This window comes from Acipenser ruthenus, chromosome 17 (assembly GCF_902713425.1).
Source record: "Acipenser ruthenus chromosome 17, fAciRut3.2 maternal haplotype, whole genome shotgun sequence".
NCBI classification, from domain to species: domain Eukaryota; kingdom Metazoa; phylum Chordata; class Actinopteri; order Acipenseriformes; family Acipenseridae; genus Acipenser; species Acipenser ruthenus.
The window spans coordinates 33,419,888-33,438,088 of NC_081205.1; the positions used below are offsets into that span (position 1 = coordinate 33,419,888).

At 47.2% G+C, this 18,201-nt stretch overlaps 1 protein-coding gene across 1 annotated transcript; it reads left to right on the top strand.

Annotated features, from left to right (window-relative positions):
• Window positions 1-705: 705 nt before the first annotated feature.
• On the top strand, window positions 706-18,201 carry ccdc150 (coiled-coil domain containing 150). The gene is made up of 27 exons (XM_058990449.1): window positions 706-847; window positions 1,701-2,078; window positions 2,341-2,519; window positions 2,938-3,006; window positions 3,326-3,442; window positions 3,812-3,941; window positions 4,200-4,243; window positions 4,756-4,848; window positions 5,625-5,732; window positions 6,010-6,134; window positions 6,802-6,979; window positions 7,406-7,474; window positions 8,394-8,486; window positions 9,016-9,099; window positions 9,268-9,375; window positions 9,494-9,556; window positions 9,736-9,864; window positions 10,079-10,248; window positions 10,645-10,738; window positions 13,028-13,197; window positions 13,695-13,821; window positions 14,296-14,490; window positions 14,751-14,819; window positions 15,072-15,233; window positions 15,409-15,495; window positions 16,306-16,476; window positions 17,285-18,201. The coding sequence occupies exons 2-27, from the start codon at window positions 1,724-1,726 to the stop codon at window positions 17,414-17,416; spliced, it is 3,321 nt and encodes a 1,106-aa protein (XP_058846432.1). The 5' UTR covers window positions 706-847; window positions 1,701-1,723; the 3' UTR covers window positions 17,417-18,201.

Consider the following 18,201-nt stretch of genomic DNA (forward strand, 5'->3'; position numbering starts at 1 on the left):
GGTCAGCAGAGCAGAGCATTTACCCCTTACAATAAATAACTAGATAAATAAAAGAATGAATCTCAGCAGCAATCCTAACACACACGTCAGGTACGTTTATTTTTGGCCATGTGCAATATGGTTTCATGTTAATGAAAGCTTCGTCGCGGGACCTGTTCCAGCCCCGGTCTCTGAATCTCGGGAGGAAAGGTTTGAAGACAGAGCAGACACCTACCTTCCCAGCAGTCACTGCAGCTTGAGACTGCTGGCTATCAGCGAGTGGAAGACACAGAGACTGGACCGATACAGATATAGGCAGCAGTGTGGAGTAGTGGTTAGGGCTCTGGACTCTTAACCAGCCAATAATAAACGTACCTGACACTGCTGCTGTACCCTTGAGCAAGGTACTTTACCTAGATTGCTCCAGTAAAAACCCAACTGTATAAATGGGTAATTGTATGTAAAAATAATGTGATTGCTTGCAACAATTGTAAGTCGCCCTGGATAAGGGCGTCTGCTAAAAAACAAATAATAATACCGCAGCGGCTCCGCTATACAATGTGACTGGGCGCTTTCCACGGCTACTGTAGAAATTTCAATGAAGACGTCCCATTATAAACGTTTACCAAAGTACATTTGCATTTTTACATTATACTATGTTTTCCCATATGTGTGTGTGTGTGTGTGTGTGGTGCGGGTATAGAAACTACAGTTCCCATGAGCGAATGGGCTGCTGGCGCCTGCGCAATCCTTTCACGGTGGGCAGGCGGCCATGGAAGCGGGTCATTTTGAAGGCAGGGAAGCTAAATGAAGAATCTCCATAGAGACCGAGCACTCAGGAAGTAATCCGAAGGGTAATGCGTGGAAGGTAAGTTGTTTCAAAACAAAAACGTTGAGTTTTAGAACAAATGACAGTAATTTAAATGAGATTTTCAAAGCAAGTGAACGATCTGGTTGTTTTTAATTCATATCGAGCGCTACGTATATCGCAGCGCTTTTCAGAACTGTTATTTTGGTAGAAAAATAAATGCACTGTGCAACTTTCGCTTTAATTTGAATAAAACAGTCCGATGTTACAGTTATTATTATTATTATTATTATTATTATTATTATTATTATTATTATTATTATTATTATTATTATTAATACATAGAAATTCGTCTAGATGGAAAGTTTTGGTTAAAATGTATTTTGCTAAGCTGTAATGGCCGCATAGTTACCATAGTTGTTGGTGTTGGTGTTAACTGTAGCGCATCATATATTGCAATGTATGAAGGGTGAAAAGAGGCGGCACTTCTCTACAGTGCCCAGAAATAATGTCAGTAGAATCATTAGTTCTTCACCGTAAGTATCTATGTTGTCTTTTGTTTGCTGAGGTAACTAGGGTAATCCTGTAAGTAGCACTGTGCATTTGTCGTGTATACAATACTATAGTTATATGCCCAGGATCCAGGAGTTTGACGTTACATACATGGTAAACTCCTATAAGCGTGGGTGCAGGGTTAGTGCGAGTTTCAAGCCTTTTTAACACATGCCACTGACCCGGGGATGGAAATAAGATTCCTATTGCATAGCAGTTTCACTCACACCAGGTTTTACTATGAGCTTGAATAGCCACAGTGTGTATAGCACAGCTGTGTCTTCTTACACTCATAGTAAAACCAGGAATTGATCACACTGCTCTGCAATGGGAGTCTTATTGCCCTTCCTGCTCCTCCCAGGTAGTGAATGCAGCAGCAGCAGCATGTCCCGCCCGGTGATCTCCCCCGTGCGTGTTGGTGCCACGGCGCCCGAGAGCTTCAGTGTTCTCCAGCAGCGGATCTGCGTGGCTGAAGAGCAGGCGGAGGCGCTGATCCGGGACCTGGGGTCTCTCGGGGTGGCCCGGGATGAGATCCTGAGGTCTGACCCCCACCCCGAGCCGCGCCGCCCCGTCAGCCCCTTCCACGCCCGCACCGCCTTCACCGGGGATGGGGAGGTGCTGTGGAAGAACTATGAGGCCCTGGTGAGCCGTGTGTGCAGGATGGAGAGCTACATCCACACCCTGAAACTCACCGTCTTCCGGCTGGACACCGAGAGGGAGCTCGACCCCAGACACTCAGGTACAGACCCCCGGACACTCGGGTACAGACCCCCGGACACTCGGGTACAGACCCCCGGACACTCGGGTACAGACCCCCGGACACTCAGGTACAGACCCCCGGACACTCGGGTATAGACCCCCGGACACTCAGGTACAGACTCCTGCCTGGCGCTCGCATCTCATCCCTGCTCCAAAGCTATATAGATTTATCCCACTGTGCTTGTATCTGGCTGCATTGTATTGACCTTGCTGTGGTGTCGCTCTGTGTTTGTGTCCCACAGCCCAGCTGGCGGAGCAGCTCAGAGCCATGCAGCAGGAGCACATGGAGGAGCTGCGGGCAGCTCAGAGGGAGGTGATGCGGGTTCGACAGCAGCTCAGCCAGCTCAGCCAGGACAAGGAAGCTGCTGTGGACGAGGCACAGAGACTGAGCTCCGCCCTCGAGGTCGCCACGGCAACCAAGGTCTGGTACTGACACGCTGTTCTGTAGGGAGATTGGTACTGGAGTTACTTCCTGTCTGCAACTTGCACTGTCGTGTACTTTCTATGAGATGTCATGAGTGCATTATTATTATTATTATTATTATTATTATTATTATTATTATTATTATTATTATTATAGCTCCACCAGTTCAGTTGTTTTCAATTATCAGTTTCTGGTCTCTTGTAGTAGTACCCTAATCCTACAGAAGGCAGCATGCTATGAACAGGTACCTGCACAAGCTGTAGCTTGATATGACTGATTACACTTTATTACACAATGTGTTGCTTCTGTTTCTTTCAATTGTTTTTTTGTTGCCACTTGTGAATTTGCAGGTAGGGCTGCTGCCTTTGTTTTTTAATATATTTGTATTTGTATTTGTATTTATTTGTCGCTGTAGATGGACGTGGCCCTCGCAGCAGAAGAACTGAAGGGCATCAAAAACCAAATGAGTCGCCGACTGCAAGAGGTGGAGTAGATGAGAAGCACAGCCGCTTCAGATTATCTGTGTGGGCTGATCAGAGAGCTAGTGCCAACAACAGGGCACTCTTCAGGGGTCTGATGAAGTGCTGTGTGTCGTCCTGGTGTAGAATTAGCTCATGGGTTTGCCCTGGTGTCAGTACATTTCACTACATTAGTGTATCAGAGTCTTTCACTAGTTCTCTATTCATGTTTTTAATGTTTTTAAATGATCAAAATAAATGCGCATGCTAACTGTGAGTGTGATTTCGTGGTGGTTTTTTGACTGCTCTGTGCTCCTGTCTGTCTGTCTGTCTGTGTTTCCACAGTGTAAGGAGGAACTGTCCCAGCAGGTCTCGCTGCGCATCACGCTGGAGGAATCCCACGATGCCCTGCTGCAGCGAGTGCAGGACATGGAGAAGGTTGTGGAGGTGGAGAGAGGACAGGTGGGAATGGGGCGAGGACAAAGGGAAAGAGGAGCCCTTTGAGTTAATCAAAACTACAACAACAACAATACAGGCTGCACAACACTATATATACAGTATATATATATATATGTGTGTGTGTGTGTATGTGGTGTCTATAGAGTTATGATGCTCTCTGTTAAATTGAGTGGATGGAAACATGATCTGAATACATTCCTCTTTGCATTAAAGACGTTTCATACCTGAAAGAAATAGAGGCAACTATGCCTGTTATTCCTTGACCTGTGTGTGTGTATGTATGCATGTATGTGTGTATGTATTCATGTATGCATGCCTGTATGTGTGTAAAGCGGTGCCCCTTACCCGTGCCCTGTGTGCAATGCTGTTCAGGTGCAGGTGCTCCAGCAGGAGTGCCAGGCTCTGCGTACGGATGCCCAGGACACCTGGAAGAGGCTGCAGCAGGAGCAGAGACGGGCAGATGAGCTGGACTCCAGATACAAGCAGCTCAAAGAGGAAGCAGGTGAGTAACTTCATCGAAGGACCGTTTTCAACACCACCTAGCAAGGGGGGAGGTGGAAAATTGAACCCTCTGATTGCGACCTCCTCATGTAATCGTACCCCTAGCAACCTGCAGAAAACACAGCAGGCTAGGTTTACTAAGCATGGGCTCCTGCCTAAAGCTTTCACCCAATAAAAGCTCTCCCTCAAAACCCTTGCCTCTTCTGTTCCAGTGAGTTCCCTGTGTCCATACTGAACTGATATCTAATTTTATCTTTAGATGCCAAGGAATCCATCATATCCCAAATGGCCGAAGAAGGAAAAGTAAGTGAATCGTGCGGCTAATGGATTTTTAGATTGTACAGCGTCAGGATTAACATTCACAAGCAATGCTGTTGCTGAGCACTGTTCTAACGGAGCGGCCCACAACGGGAGCCGTCAGTGCAAGTGCAGCAGAAGCAGCTTCCAGTGCCAGCATACCAAACCCAAGCAGGCAAGGAGCTGCTGCTGCTTCTTATCACAGAAACCCGTCTCCTCTATGAGATGGGACACAGCTGCCTTCTCTCAGTGAGGAAATTGGGTTTGTTGTTGGGTAAAATGATGTAGATTGCAATTCAACCTTTGTTTAACATTGCTGTAGTGGAATTGTGCATGCAAAGTAACACTTGGGTCAAGGTTTTAAGGCAAGGTGGTAAGAACTCAGCTATCCTCCCACTCCTTTCTGTAGTATTGTGTTCTATATGTGTAGGGCGTATTGCTTTAAAAGTTGAAACGAGTGGTTGTTGTAACTCTGTCCTCACTTGTGTTTGTGTGTGTGTGAATCTCTCTCGTTGCAGAGCAGTCAGCTGGCTTTGCACAAGCAGCAGGAGGAGAATGCCCGGCTCAAGTCTGAGATCAGCTCTCTGAGCAGCACAGCCGAAGAAGTGCAGGTACAGTATGAGAGCGTTTAAGAAAAAAGCAGTGAAGTGAGCTGCATGCTCAGTGTACTGGGTGTATGTATTGTGCTGCGTGCTCAGTGTACTGGGTGTATGTATTGTGCTGCGTGCTCAGTGTACAGGGTGTATGTATTGTGCTGCGTGCTCAGTGTACTGGGTGGATGTATTGTGCTGCGTGCTCAGTGTACAGGGTGGATGTATTGTGCTGCGTGCTCAGTGTACTGGGTGGATGTATTGTGCTGCGTGCTCAGTGTACTGGGTGGATGTATTGTGCTGCGTGCTCAGTGTACTGGGTGGATGTATTGTGCTGCGTGCTCAGTGTACTGGGTGGATGTATTGTGCTGCGTGCTCAGTGTACTGGGTGGATGTATTGTGCTGCGTGCTCAGTGTACTGGGTGGATGTATTGTGCTGCGTGCTCAGTGTACTGGGTGGATGTATTGTGCTGCGTGCTCAGTGTACTGGGTGGATGTATTGTGCTGCGTGCTCAGTGTACTGGGTGGATGTATTGTGCTGCGTGCTCAGTGTACTGGGTGGATGTATTGTGCTGCGTGCTCAGTGTACTGGGTGGATGTATTGTGCTGCGTGCTCAGTGTACTGGGTGGATGTATTGTGCTGCGTGCTCAGTGTACTGGGTGGATGTATTGTGCTGCGTGCTCAGTGTACTGGGTGGATGTATTGTGCTGCGTGCTCAGTGTACTGGGTGGATGTATTGTGCTACGTGCTCAGTGTGAGGGTGCGTCTGGTTCTGATGCGTTCTCTTCTCCTGCAGTCTCTGAATGACCAGCTGGATAAACAGGGTTCCCAGCTGAGCACTGCCCTGAGGTCCCTCACCATGGAGAATGCCAGGCTCATCACTGAGCACCAGGCCACCCTCAAGGTGAGCTCTCTCCCTGACTATCAGCTTCTAACATTTCCACATGGAACGTTTGTAAACCCTTTTCTTTTTCACTTTCGTTTATTCATTATAGAAGGCACTGTATAATTAAAAAATGCAATCATTTTTGTTGTTTTTATTTTATTTATATACGTGTGTGTTAAGTCTTCTTGGCACCCTGAACAGATCAATGGTCATGTGTGCCTGTGCGTGTGTGCCTGTGCATGCGTGTGTGTGCGTGTGGTTTGGATCCTCACCCTGCCCCGTGCCGTGTCCTCAGGAGCAGCAGCAGCGTGTGGTTCAGAAGCTGCAGGAGCAGGACTTGCTGCTCGACGTGGCGCGTGCCAACATCCAGGGAGAGCTGCAGGGGGCGCTGTCCGAGAAGCTGCAGCTACAGAAACACCTGTGAGTCTCCTAGCTTTTTTTTAAATTTTTTTTTTTAATTTTGTCGTCGCCAATTTTTGACCCCGGTTTTCTCCCCAATTTGAAATGCCCAATTATTATTATTATTTGATCCTGGTTCACCGCTGCAACCCCCAAGACGACTTGGGAAACGGCAGCTGGAACACGCGTCCTCCAAAACGTGCTCCTGCCAATCCGTCATTTTTCGCACTGCGGATCCACAGCGAGGCCACCAGACCTATAGTGCCGGAGGAACTCAGATCTGATGGATCTACTGCAGACCCGCAGGCACCCTATCAGCCACAGGGGTCACTGGAGAGTGGTGAACCGCGGATTGCTCTGCCGACCTAAGCCCTCCCTACCCGGGTGGTGCTCGGCCAATTGTGCGCTGCCCCCTGGGAATCCCCGGTCACAGTCAGCAATGACATAGCCTGGATTTGAACCTGTGATCTCCAGGCTATAGGGCGCATCCTGCACTCCACCCAGAGCGCCTTTACTGGATGCGCCACTTGGAAGCCTCTCCTTGCCTTTTCACAGAGCTCCTCGTGCATTGTGGGCTGTGTTACTTGTAGCTTCGGCTTGAAAATCTCACTTTTAACTAACAGATTGAGAGGAGTCTAAATGTGCTGCTGTTATAAGCCGATACTGATTGTGTGTGATTGTCCTGCAGAGAGGCGCTCCGCTCTGAGCATGCCCAGCTCCAGCTACACTTCCAGGCTGCAGAGAAGACAACGTCTGCACAGAGGGAGCTGCGGGACGCTACCATTGCCAGACTGCAGGGGGAGCTGGAGGCTGCAGTGCGAGAGAGGGAGGCCACCAGGAGAGAGTGGGAGAGCACAGAAGCAGAGGTGACGCTTCTCTCCCAGGGCGAAATACTGACTGTCGGATCGAACGCTGACAACGACAAAATAAACAAATTCAATGTGGAACACAGAGGAAGGCAGCAGCTGAAACGCTTGTAGATTTGTTAATTTGTGAATTATGTAGCCTGTAGATCGTGCAGAATACGCCGATAATGTACATGCAGTATCTGTTCTTGTTGTGAAGATGCAAATATTCACTGTATTTCATGTTTAATGATCTCTTACCTCTTTGCTAAGTTTGCATTCTCTCTCTTTACTGAAGGGATACAATAATTTCATGTTGCAAGGTGGACACAGCCTTATTTTTGCATTAACATACTATATTTTAGTGCATTCCATAGCCTAGTCATTCCTCAGTCATTTTCAGCCTGTCGCTGTAGAAGTTTATCCTGGCCCTTCTCTTTGAGACAGATGAGGAAGGCAATGAGCGGGATCACAGAGGAGAAGAACATGTTTGAGGCTGAGCTGACGGAGAACAAGGTACTGCCTGTTAGTTACTAACCCATGTGGGGTGAGAAGTGAAGCTGTTATTATGACTACCATGAAAGCTGGTTCCGACAGAGGACTCTGTTCAGAATGGAAAAGGACTGGTCAGGATTGCTGTTAATAGTGAGCTGGTGTTTGGGTTCTGTGCAGGTGGGTGTTCCAGAGTCTATTTTTATTTCTCACATTTCAGTGACCAGCTTGTAGCAGAGCAACCTCACAATAGCAGTTTCTCCAGGCTTTGAATTCAGAGCTCCCCACAGCAACGGCGATCCGTGAAACAAAAATGGGTGAAAGCTTTAGACTGGAGCCCATGCTTAGTAACCCTAGCCTGCTGTGTTTTCTGCAGGTTACTAGGGGTACGATTACATGAGGAGGTCAGGATCAGAGGGTTAAATCTGGCATCATAAATAAATGGTTAATTCCCTGTGGTGTAAACCGAAAACACAATGGCTCTGCATGGGTAACTCAAGAGTAATCCTACTCCATATTTTGTCGTAATGACTTGAAGAACTGTGTACTTTGTCTCCACAGTGTTTCATGTCGTTTCTCACACATGGGGTATGTTTGCATTACCCGTTTAGAACCGTTGTGTATCCTCTCTGCATCAAGCTGGTCTGATTGACAGTGTCCAGAGTGCATCGAGCTGGTCTGATTGACAGTGTCCAGAGTGCTTCGAGCTGGTCTGATTGACAGTGTCCAGAGTGCATCGAGCTGGTCTGATTGACAGTGTCCAGAGTGCATCGAGCTGGTCTGATTGACAGTGTCCAGAGTGCATCGAGCTGGTCTGATTGACAGTGTGCAGAGTGCATCGAGCTGGTCTGATTGACAGTGTTCAGAGCAGCGTCCCCTGTAAGATGAGGGCCGGGGATGTTTGTGTGACTGCGTTGAGCTCACTGTGTATCTGTGCCTGCAGCTGGAGGTGGGGGCTCTGAGCTCCGCCCTGCAGAAACAGGAGGAGGAGAACAGGAGGCTGCTGGAGAGACTGGCTGCGCTGGAGCACCAGCAGGTGAGAGACACAGAGAGCGACAACAGCAGTCCAGTCCAGCCTGTATGGCTAAAAGAGCCATGCTGAGACCAGCGGGCTCTTACATGGACAGAGAATCACAAACACAAATGCATTAAAACACTAACACCTTAAATAGGTCTAGTTTGCTTATCTAAATACCTGACTAAACAGCAGCAAAGAAATTGAAAAAGTAAAAGAAAACCAGCCCATTTTTTGGTATCATCGCAGTAGCATCATCTAGTGGCTACTTTGCTTGCTACATTGTTTATAATATGACAGAGATCCCCCAGTTTGTTTTATATTTCTGAACTGGTAAGTGGATTTAGGTGTGAACAAAGCCACTCTGTCAGCAGCTGGTACAAGACCCTGTAGCTTACCATGGAAACTCTCCTCAATTCTGCAAACCGCTGCTACAATCCTGTGTCTCAGACTGACAGTCCGGATGGGTTTTCTCTTTACATGAGCTCAAGGGTTGTGTGTGCCCTGCAATGAGTGTGTTGAAATGAGCCTGTCTTCATGTTTCTCCCAGCATGCACAGCAGCAAGTGGAGCATGTCCTTGCCGAACTGACGGAGAGTAAAAACAAGCTGGCGTACGACAAGGGCAAGCTGCAGGTAGGGGGCAGCGTGTGTGTGAGAGAGCTGCAGGTAGGGGGCAGCATGAAGAAACTACCAAAATTACAAATGTACTTTTATAAGGGGAGTCTAGGCGTTACCTGTGTTTATGTTGTGTCACCTAGTCTCTGTGTTGTTTATGTTTTTGTTGTTGGTGTTTTTGTGCAGACTCAGGTCCAGCAGCTGCAGCAGGAGCTCCAGTCCCTGGCAGGCGCCCAGTCTGACAGCGTTCATCTGCGCAAGCTGAACACAGCGCTGGAGTCCAAGTACTGCCAGGTGAGCCTGGCACACAGTGCACTGGATTCATATGAGGGGTGATAACCACGTACACAAGAACAATCGACAAGTTGCACAACACACACTGAGATGGGTAACCTGTGTTCAACATTAACAGGTAAACACTGAGCTGAGCTCCTGCAAGATCAGCATTCAGAGACTGGAGGCACAGCTCAAACAGGTAACCGCTGCTTTATTTGCCTTTTGTTTTATTGCCTTTTGCAAGTTTACTATCCAATTCAAATTGTAGTGCATTGAGCTACAATCATTGAAAAGGACCAGCTGTAGACTGGGGAACTGCAGTTTGTAGGGGTGACAGAGGAGGTGCTGTGACTGCGCTCTGTGTCTCTGGGGTCGTAGGCCCAGGCGTCTCTGGAGCGGAAGGAGGAGGACTTTGCCATGGCAATCCGTTCCAGAGACGAGGCTGTCCGAGAGGCTCAGAAGCTGAGAGGCCAGGTGGAGTGCCTGGAGGAGCGGGAGAGGCAGAAGGTAAGGGGGGCTCAGACTGCCGTGCGTTCAGACTCCTCATTCATATAATGGCTGAAACGCCATTTGATTTTGAAGTCCTTTTATTTTATCTCGGTGTGCAGAATCCTTGCACCATTGATTTGGAGTATCTGTTTTAGTCCTGCAAGGCTGGCTTTGCACAGTGTTTTCTGAAGCCCCGGTTGTGTTGTGTTGTGTTGTGTTGTGTTGTGTGCAGCTGTCGGTGCTCCAGAGGCAGCTGGGAGACTCAAAGGCAGAGAGTGGGAAGATCGCCTCCACGCTGGAGAACGTGCTGGCCTCTCACTCCAAGCTCCAGCTCACTGTGGAGAAGCTGCAGACAGAGCTGGGCTGCAGAGACTCGGAGACAGCTGGGCTGCGCCGGGAGAGGTGTGTGCGCGGAGTGCAATCCAACAGTGCCTCGGTTATGTTCAGCACTGCGTTGTTTTTGGCTGCTTCAAACCTTTTGAAGTGAGCTTCAAGATTCTTAGAGTTCGGTTCGCATTTAGAGGGAATCTACAGGACTGTAAGGCAGGGGTGTCCATAGATGGCCCTTCCACTCCTAGTCTTTGTTCCAACCCTGTTCTAAATTGTTTAATTGAACCAGTTAAACCTCCGTCTAGACCCTGAAGTAGTTAATGATCTAATTTTACCTGTTAAACCTGGAGTGGAATGGCCCTCCAGGACCGTGATGAGACACCCCTGCTGTAAGGTAAAGAGTGCTCTACTCTGAGACCTTAGAGACCCTGCAATGCCCCTAATGCTTCCTGATGTCTTTCTCTGCAGGACGCAGGGACAGCAGGTCATACACAGGCTGGAGCACGAGCTGGAGGAGCTTCAGGCTAAGCAGACAGCCATGGAGACGCAGCACAGCACTGAGGTAGAGCAACACTGTGCACACTCGCATTGCAAATACAGTTACACTGCACTGAGGTAGAGCAACACTGTACACTAGCATTGCAAATACAGTTACACTGCACTGAGGTAGAGCAACACTGCGCACTAGCATTGCAAATACAGTTACACTGCACTGAGGTAGAGCAACACTGTGCACTAGCATTGCAAATACAGTTACACTGCACACTAGCATTGCAAATACAGTTACACTGCACTGAGGTAGAGCAACACTGCGCACTAGCATTACAAATACAGTTACACTGCACACTAGTATTGCAAATACAGTTACGCTGCACTGAGGTAGAGCAACACTGCGCACTAGCATTGCAAATACAGTTACACTGCACTGAGGTAGAGCAACACTGCACTAGCATTGCAAATACAGTTACACTGCACTGAGGTAGAGCAACACTGCGCACTAGCATTGCAAATACAGTTACACTGCACACTAGCATTGCAAATACAGTTACACTGCACTGAGGTAGAGCAACACTGCGCACTTGCATTGCAAATACAGTTACACTGCACACTAGCATTGCAAATACAGTTACACTGCACTGCCACGAGGTTAGCGCAACAAGCACAGTTACAAGCATGTTACCGACTCTTGTTTATTTAGTTTTATTTGTATTTTTATTGAATTTGCTATGACTTGGTCTCTGCAGCTATGTGGGCTTGTGTGTAGAATAGTCAGTCTTGTTAACTCTGTAGTTTTGTGTTCAGCATGCACACTGCTCTGATGTGTTGCTCTTGTTAACTCTGTAGTTTTGTGTTCAGCATGCACACTGCTCTGATGTGTTGCTCTTGTTAACTCTGTAGTTTTGTGTTCAGCATGCACACTGCTCTGATGTGCTGCTCCTTTTAACTGTGTAGTTTTGTGTTCAGCATGCGCACTGCTCTGATGTGTTGCTCTTGTTAACTGTAGTTTTGTGTTCAGCATGCACACTGCTCTGATGTGTTGCTCTTGTTAACTCTGTAGTTTTGTGTTCAGCATGCACACTGCTCTGATGTGCTGCTCTTGTTAACTCTGTAGTTTTGTGTTCAGCATGCACACTGCTCTGATGTGCTGCTCTTGTTAACTCTGTAGTTTTGTGTTCAGCATGCACACTGCTCTGATGTGCTGCTCTTGTTAACTCTGTAGTTTTGTGTTCAGCATGCACACTGCTCTGATGTGCTGCTCTTGTTAACTCTGTAGTTTTGTGTTCAGCATGCACACTGCTCTGATGTGTTGCTCTTGTTAACTCTGTAGTTTTGTGTTCAGCATGCACACTGCTCTGATGTGCTGCTCTTGTTAACTCTGTAGTTTTGTGTTCAGCATGCACACTGCTCTGATGTGCTGCTCTTGTTAACTCTGTAGTTTTGTGTTCAGCATGCACACTGCTCTGATGTGCTGCTCTTGTTAACTGTAGTTTTGTGTTCAGCATGCACACTGCTCTGATGTGCTGCTCTTGTTAACTCTGTAGTTTTGTGTTCAGCATGCACACTGCTCTGATGTGCTGCTCTTGTTAACTCTGTAGTTTTGTGTTCAGCATGCGCACTGCTCTGATGTGCTGCTCTTGTTAACTCTGTAGTTTTGTGTTCAGCATGCGCACTGCTCTGATGTGCTGCTCTTGTTAACTCTGTAGTTTTGTGTTCAGCATGCACACTGCTCTGATGTGCTGCTCTTGTTAACTCTGTAGTTTTGTGTTCAGCATGCACACTGCTCTGATGTGCTGCTCTTGTTAACTCTGTAGTTTTGTGTTCAGCATGCACACTGCTCTGATGTGTTGCTCTTGTTAACTCTGTAGTTTTGTGTTCAGCATGCACACTGCTCTGATGTGTTGCTCTTGTTAACTCTGTAGTTTTGTGTTCAGCATGCACACTGCTCTGATGTGCTGCTCTTGTTAACTCTGTAGTTTTGTGTTCAGCATGCACACTGCTCTGATGTGCTGCTCTTGTTAACTCTGTAGTTTTGTGTTCAGCATGCACACTGCTCTGATGTGCTGCTCTTGTTAACTCTGTAGTTTTGTGTTCAGCATGCACACTGCTCTGATGTGTTGCTCTTGTTAACTCTGTAGTTTTGTGTTCAGCATGCACACTGCTCTGATGTGCTGCTCTTGTTAACTCTGTAGTTTTGTGTTCAGCATGCACACTGCTCTGATGTGTTGCTCTTGTTAACTCTGTAGTTTTGTGTTCAGCATGCACACTGCTCTGATGTGCTGCTCTTGTTAACTCTGTAGTTTTGTGTTCAGCATGCACACTGCTCTGATGTGTTGCTCTTGTTGTGTTCCAGGTGGTCCCAGTGCGCAAGGCCCTGGAGGTGGCGCGGGAGGACAACAGGAAACTTGCCCAAAGTTTGGAGCAGGCCCTGCTGGCCAACAGCAGCCTCCAGAGCAAACTGAACCGAGCGCAGCACGATGTGGACAGCAAGGAGAGCCAGCTCCAGCAGCTGCACAACCAGAGGTATGCAGGGCATCGCCTCTCTGTTCATTTCACGCCACACCTTTACACAGCAACCTCGCGGATGTACTGCATCTGTGTTTGTAACCTCTCTGACATGTCCAAGTGTCCTCCAGAACTGTTACATCTCTACAGTCTTTATCCTGCTTAACAAACCCTAAAAATAAATTCATGAAATCGCTGATCATTTCGTATATAGAGAATAATATATTACAGGTCAGTTATGAAGACGCTGTAAGCCAATTAATGGTAAATTATGAGGAATTAAGTTTTTAGGTATTGCCCTTAGTATCTGTCTGTCTTAGTTTATCTTATCTTTATTAAGCATTCTTCTCACTTGATCAGGTTTTAGACAATACGATTTCAGTTCCAGGCACTCTTAACTGAAGTGTGAGGGGTGTCTGTGTGTGTCTCTCTGGACCTACCCCAGTGAGGAGGTAGACAGACAGGCAGACAGGCAGACAGGCAGGTGACAGGGTGTCTGCTCTGCGTTCCCCCAGGGAGCAGGAGGCGGAGGAGTCGAGACAGGAGACCTGGATGTTCACCGAGCGGTTGGAGTCTCTGAAGAAGCAGTTCAAGAGCGAGAGAGAGACTGCGAGGAGGGCAGCGCAGAAAGAGCTAGCGGAGGTGAGAGCACACAGCCCCCTGCCTGGGAGAGGAGAGGGGGGGGTCACATCAATATCAGGGTCTGCTATATATTATAAAGACATTTCAGATGGCTGTGTAACATCAATATCAGGGTCTGCTATATATATTATAAAGACATTTCAGATGGCTGTGTCACATCAATATCAGGGTCTGCTATATATTATAAAGATATTTCAGATGGCTGTGTCGCATCAATATCAGGGTCTAGTGCTAATTATTATAAAGACATTTCAAATGGCTGTGTTACATCAATATCAGGGTCTGCTATAAATGATAAAGAGATTTGAGATGGCTGTATCGCATTATAATATAATACCAGGTCGTTAGTCTTTCCACTCCTCCACCCTGTGTTTCTCCGGCTCTAACATTGCCTTTGCTGCCTTTGTTTCTGGTTCTGATCGCCTGGCCATACAAAGTGAAAATATAAGGACTCTCTTTGTTTTCCTCTTCCAGCTAAAGAAGGCTTTGGATGAGGCCACCTCGAAGTCCACTGACCTGTCGCGGGCCAACAGGGAGCTGCGACAGAAGACTGCCGAGATGGAGAAGTTGGTGGCCAGTCAGAGGGCAAAGATCAAGAGTCAGCGTGGTCAGATCAAACAGCACCTGGAGAGCAGAGCGAGCAGCGTGCAGACGTCCCAGAGGACCAGGGTACAGGGGGCTGACGGGTTCGACAAACGGGCTAACCTCTCAGATGCATGCTGAAAAGGAGGTGTCATTAAACCTGTAGCCTCGCAACAATACGAATAAAAAGAATTATAACGTATAAAACTGAAAGTCGTTTTGTAGCAGCCTGCAAGTGACCATAGGTGAAATACTACAATAATGAAGATAAAAACAAAAGCAAAGATACCATCCTTTTCCTCTGTAGCGGTGATGAGGTCACCTCTTTCTGCCTTTCTTTTTAACAGGAAATCGAAGCTGAGCTGAAACAGATGGAATCAATAAAGGAGAAGTATCAGAAAACGAATTATGAGCAGGTTGGCTTGGATACTATGTTTTGTTTGCTGTAATTTCTGTGGATTGCCAGTAGGCGTCAGACTATCCACTTTCTTCTATTTAAGATAATTTGAAAGCTATAGAAAAGCTATAGAAAAAAAAAAGCCTACAACTGACTGGTTGAATAAGAGAAGGTCCCATATAAAGTGATTGGCAGATTTCGAATTCAGGACACCTGTGTTCTCCCACACTGACCCGGCCGTGCCAACCCCCCCCCCCCCCCCCCCCCTCAGGGTCAGATGATCCAGCAGTTCCTGTCAGAGATGGCTTCACTCCAGCAGGAGATGCAGTCGCTGGTGAAGGGCCAGCAGGAGGCGACGTCGCTCAGCAGACAGCACGAGGCCCAGCTGGAGAGCGAGAGGAGGCTGCGGCTGGAGCTGCAGGACAGGTGTCAGGTGAGGCAGAGGTCCAGGGAGCAAAGAGGTGAGCAGAGCAGTGCAGGCTGTCCAGGCTGCTCAGAACCACTCTTCAGATTAAAACTCTGTTAGTCAGTGTTGACTGTTGTTTTACACTATTTACCCAGATTCATTCCCTTTTTCAATGAGTTTTCTCTCTCCTGGTGTGTTCCAGTCCCTGGAGGAGAAGGCGAGGCTGCTGAGGCAGGCTAAGGAGGCAGCAGAGCAGAGGCTGAGCGAGGCCAGTCTGGAGTCCCAGCAGGTACAATGCAGAGAGACTGAGCAACACCAACGATTAGGTCAGGGCCTTCATCAGTGTCCATCGTTATTCTTCATGACTCTTCTTATTAGTACACATTCTTGGTCTTGGAGGAGCAATCCATCAGTATCTTGCACAGTATAGCTTAGCTTCATCACAGTTGGGCATGGAAAATCTTTTATAATGTGTATTGCAGGGAACCTTCAGAAGTCCTGCAGTTATAAATGTGCGTATGTGATGGTATAAAGTGATTCCATGCTTCCAGAATCGCCTGGTTTCTGATCACATTTGCAGCATGCCCTGTACAATACTAGACACTTGCTGTTGGAACCAGATTAAGACACTCTTACTGTCTGGGGAATAACGAGCCAGCCTTTAATATGCAACACCACCACGACCACAATTAATTCCTCTGCCAAGTGCACTATACTGGAGCTGGAGCTATTACTGTAATGGGCACTCATTACAACCTGGCAGGACTTGCATCAGCAGGTCAGAGGGGGTCAAGGGCAAGCCTTACTCAGCATCTTCCAGTGACCACATTTCTGTTTGTGAGAGAGATGGGATTGGTACAGCACTGACTGCAGCATCTTCCAGTGACCAGGTTTCTGTTTGTGAGAGAGATGGGATTGGTACAGCACTGACTGCAGTCTGGAACACAGTCCACACATAGCTTTGTTGCAGACTAACTGAGATGACATAATCAAACCCAGACCTCCAGAGGTGAATATAGCTTGCACCCTGGGAGCTAGGGCCCCAGAGTTTTCAGAATCTTAGTGTCTTGCTCCTCCTCACCGGCCCCTGTCTCTCCAGATCTCTGCTAACCTGGAGGAGGCTCACCAGTGGTTCAAGACCAAGTTCGACAGCCTGCAGAGTGAGCAGGTGAGGGGCCGCCCGAGGAGCAGGTCCAGGGAGGAGCCGGTGTCCAGCGGGAACAGCTCAGAGGGCAGCGAGAGAGAGAGCGCGCACGCTGCCAAAGCCAAGGTAAACACAGCGGAGGAAAGCTGCAGATCTCTGTCTAAAGAACCCAGAATGGATCTGTGCAGTTTAAGGCTGAGATGTCTTAACAGGTTTCTGCATTGCGATCACCCATGCAGTAAATCAATCAGTAAGAACATAAGAACAAAGTTTACGAGCGAGAGTAAGCCATTCAGTTCATCTAACCTCGTCTGGTACCTAATAGCTGATTGATCTGAGAACTTTGTCAAGTCGGATCTTAAAGGATCCTGGTGATTCTGCATCACCAGCATGACTAGATAACCCATTCCATCCCCTCACCTCTCTCTGTGTGGAGATGTGTCTCCTTCCCTCTGTCCTGAGTCCGTCTTCACTTCATTTCCAGCTGTGTCCTCTGGTCCTGGTTACTCTGCTGCACTTTAAGTAATGGTTTGGGTTAACTACGTCAATGCTTTTTAAGATTTTAAAGACTTCGGTCATGTCTTCGTCCACCGATTCTTCTTTGTTCCAGGCTAAATAGATTTAGTTCTTTCATCCTTTCTTTGTAGCTCAGCCCTTTAAATCCTGGGATTACAACTAGTAATGCTACACTGCTTCAATCAGATATACCATTAGTATGGAAGCACGGAGGCTTTACTTTGGGCAGCAGGGGGAAGCAGAGGATAGCCACAGATATGATTGGGGAGAGACTGAAATAGAGAACAGAATCTAAACGGTGATAGAAGTTTGCTATGTGTGTGTTTGTGTTTGTGTATATATGTATATTTGTGTGTGTATATCTCTGTTTTCATGTGTTTTCTATCCTGTGTTTCTCTACCCTGTGTTTGAACCCCAGGGGGATCCAGGGGAGCCCCTGCTGAGACACCCCATCCAGCCCAGCCAAGCCAGCCTCCAGCGCTGGGAGACCAAGCAGGAGCTGAAACTGCTCTGCAGGAAGTACCAGACACAGACACAGGGCAAGAAGTGAGGCCCAAACACAGGGAGGCAGGATCTGCTATCCGCACTGCTGTGTGTCCACATTGAAACTCAGTGCTGTTTCTAACTTCATGACTGGCGGTGATCGCCTCAGCCAGTCAGGTTTCCGAGCAGAGCTGTCATGTGATGTTCAGAATCCGGGAAATTGAATCTGCCGTAATGGCAGCTTGTTTTCAAACAGCACATTGCCGTCCACTACTTGAAAGTGACTTCGTACACAAAATAACCCATCTGGTTTCATAATGGCCGTCGTGCACATTTGAAGTAATTGTGTCATTTTATGAGTGCACCTTGTAATTCAGCATCATGGAAGGGCATTTGATTTATTGGTTATCAAGAGTATGGAGATATCACTCAGAGACATCTTGAGTGATCCCAGTGACCACAGCAAATAGAGCCACTGCTGTTCCCGTGACTGACTAGAAGAGTCTGCTGGAAGTACCTGTACTTTTTATACAATACAGTTAACTTATTTCATTTGTATATAAAGTATTTACTGCAAGGTTTTTAATTTCTTTATAAATACATAATACTAGTACTTCTGTATTTTACTTGTGTAAAATAAAATGCAGTATCTGATCAGTATATAAAACGCATTATCTGATCAATATATGAAATGCAGTATCTGATCAATATTTTTTTTACCAACCAGATTGAAATGTTTTAGTTTTTTTATTGAATGGCTGCCTCCTCCGAAATGGTACTGAAGTGATTATTTTTTAACTAAATATCTCATGAAATCAGTAGAAAAGCGTTTTTTTAAGATACAAGGAGACG

What these genes read in the sequence shown, in the direction of transcription:
- ccdc150 (XM_058990449.1), top strand. Translation starts at nt 1,724, where the DNA reads ATGTCCCGCCCGGTGATCTCCCCCGTGCGTGTTGGTGCCACGGCGCCC. An exon ending in CTGAGCTGACGGAGAACAAG is followed by an intron (nt 7,475 to 8,393) that starts GTACTGCCTGTT and finishes CTGTGCCTGCAG; the next exon opens with CTGGAGGTGGGGGCTCTGAG. An exon ending in ACGACAAGGGCAAGCTGCAG is followed by an intron (nt 9,100 to 9,267) that starts GTAGGGGGCAGC and finishes GTTTTTGTGCAG; the next exon opens with ACTCAGGTCCAGCAGCTGCA.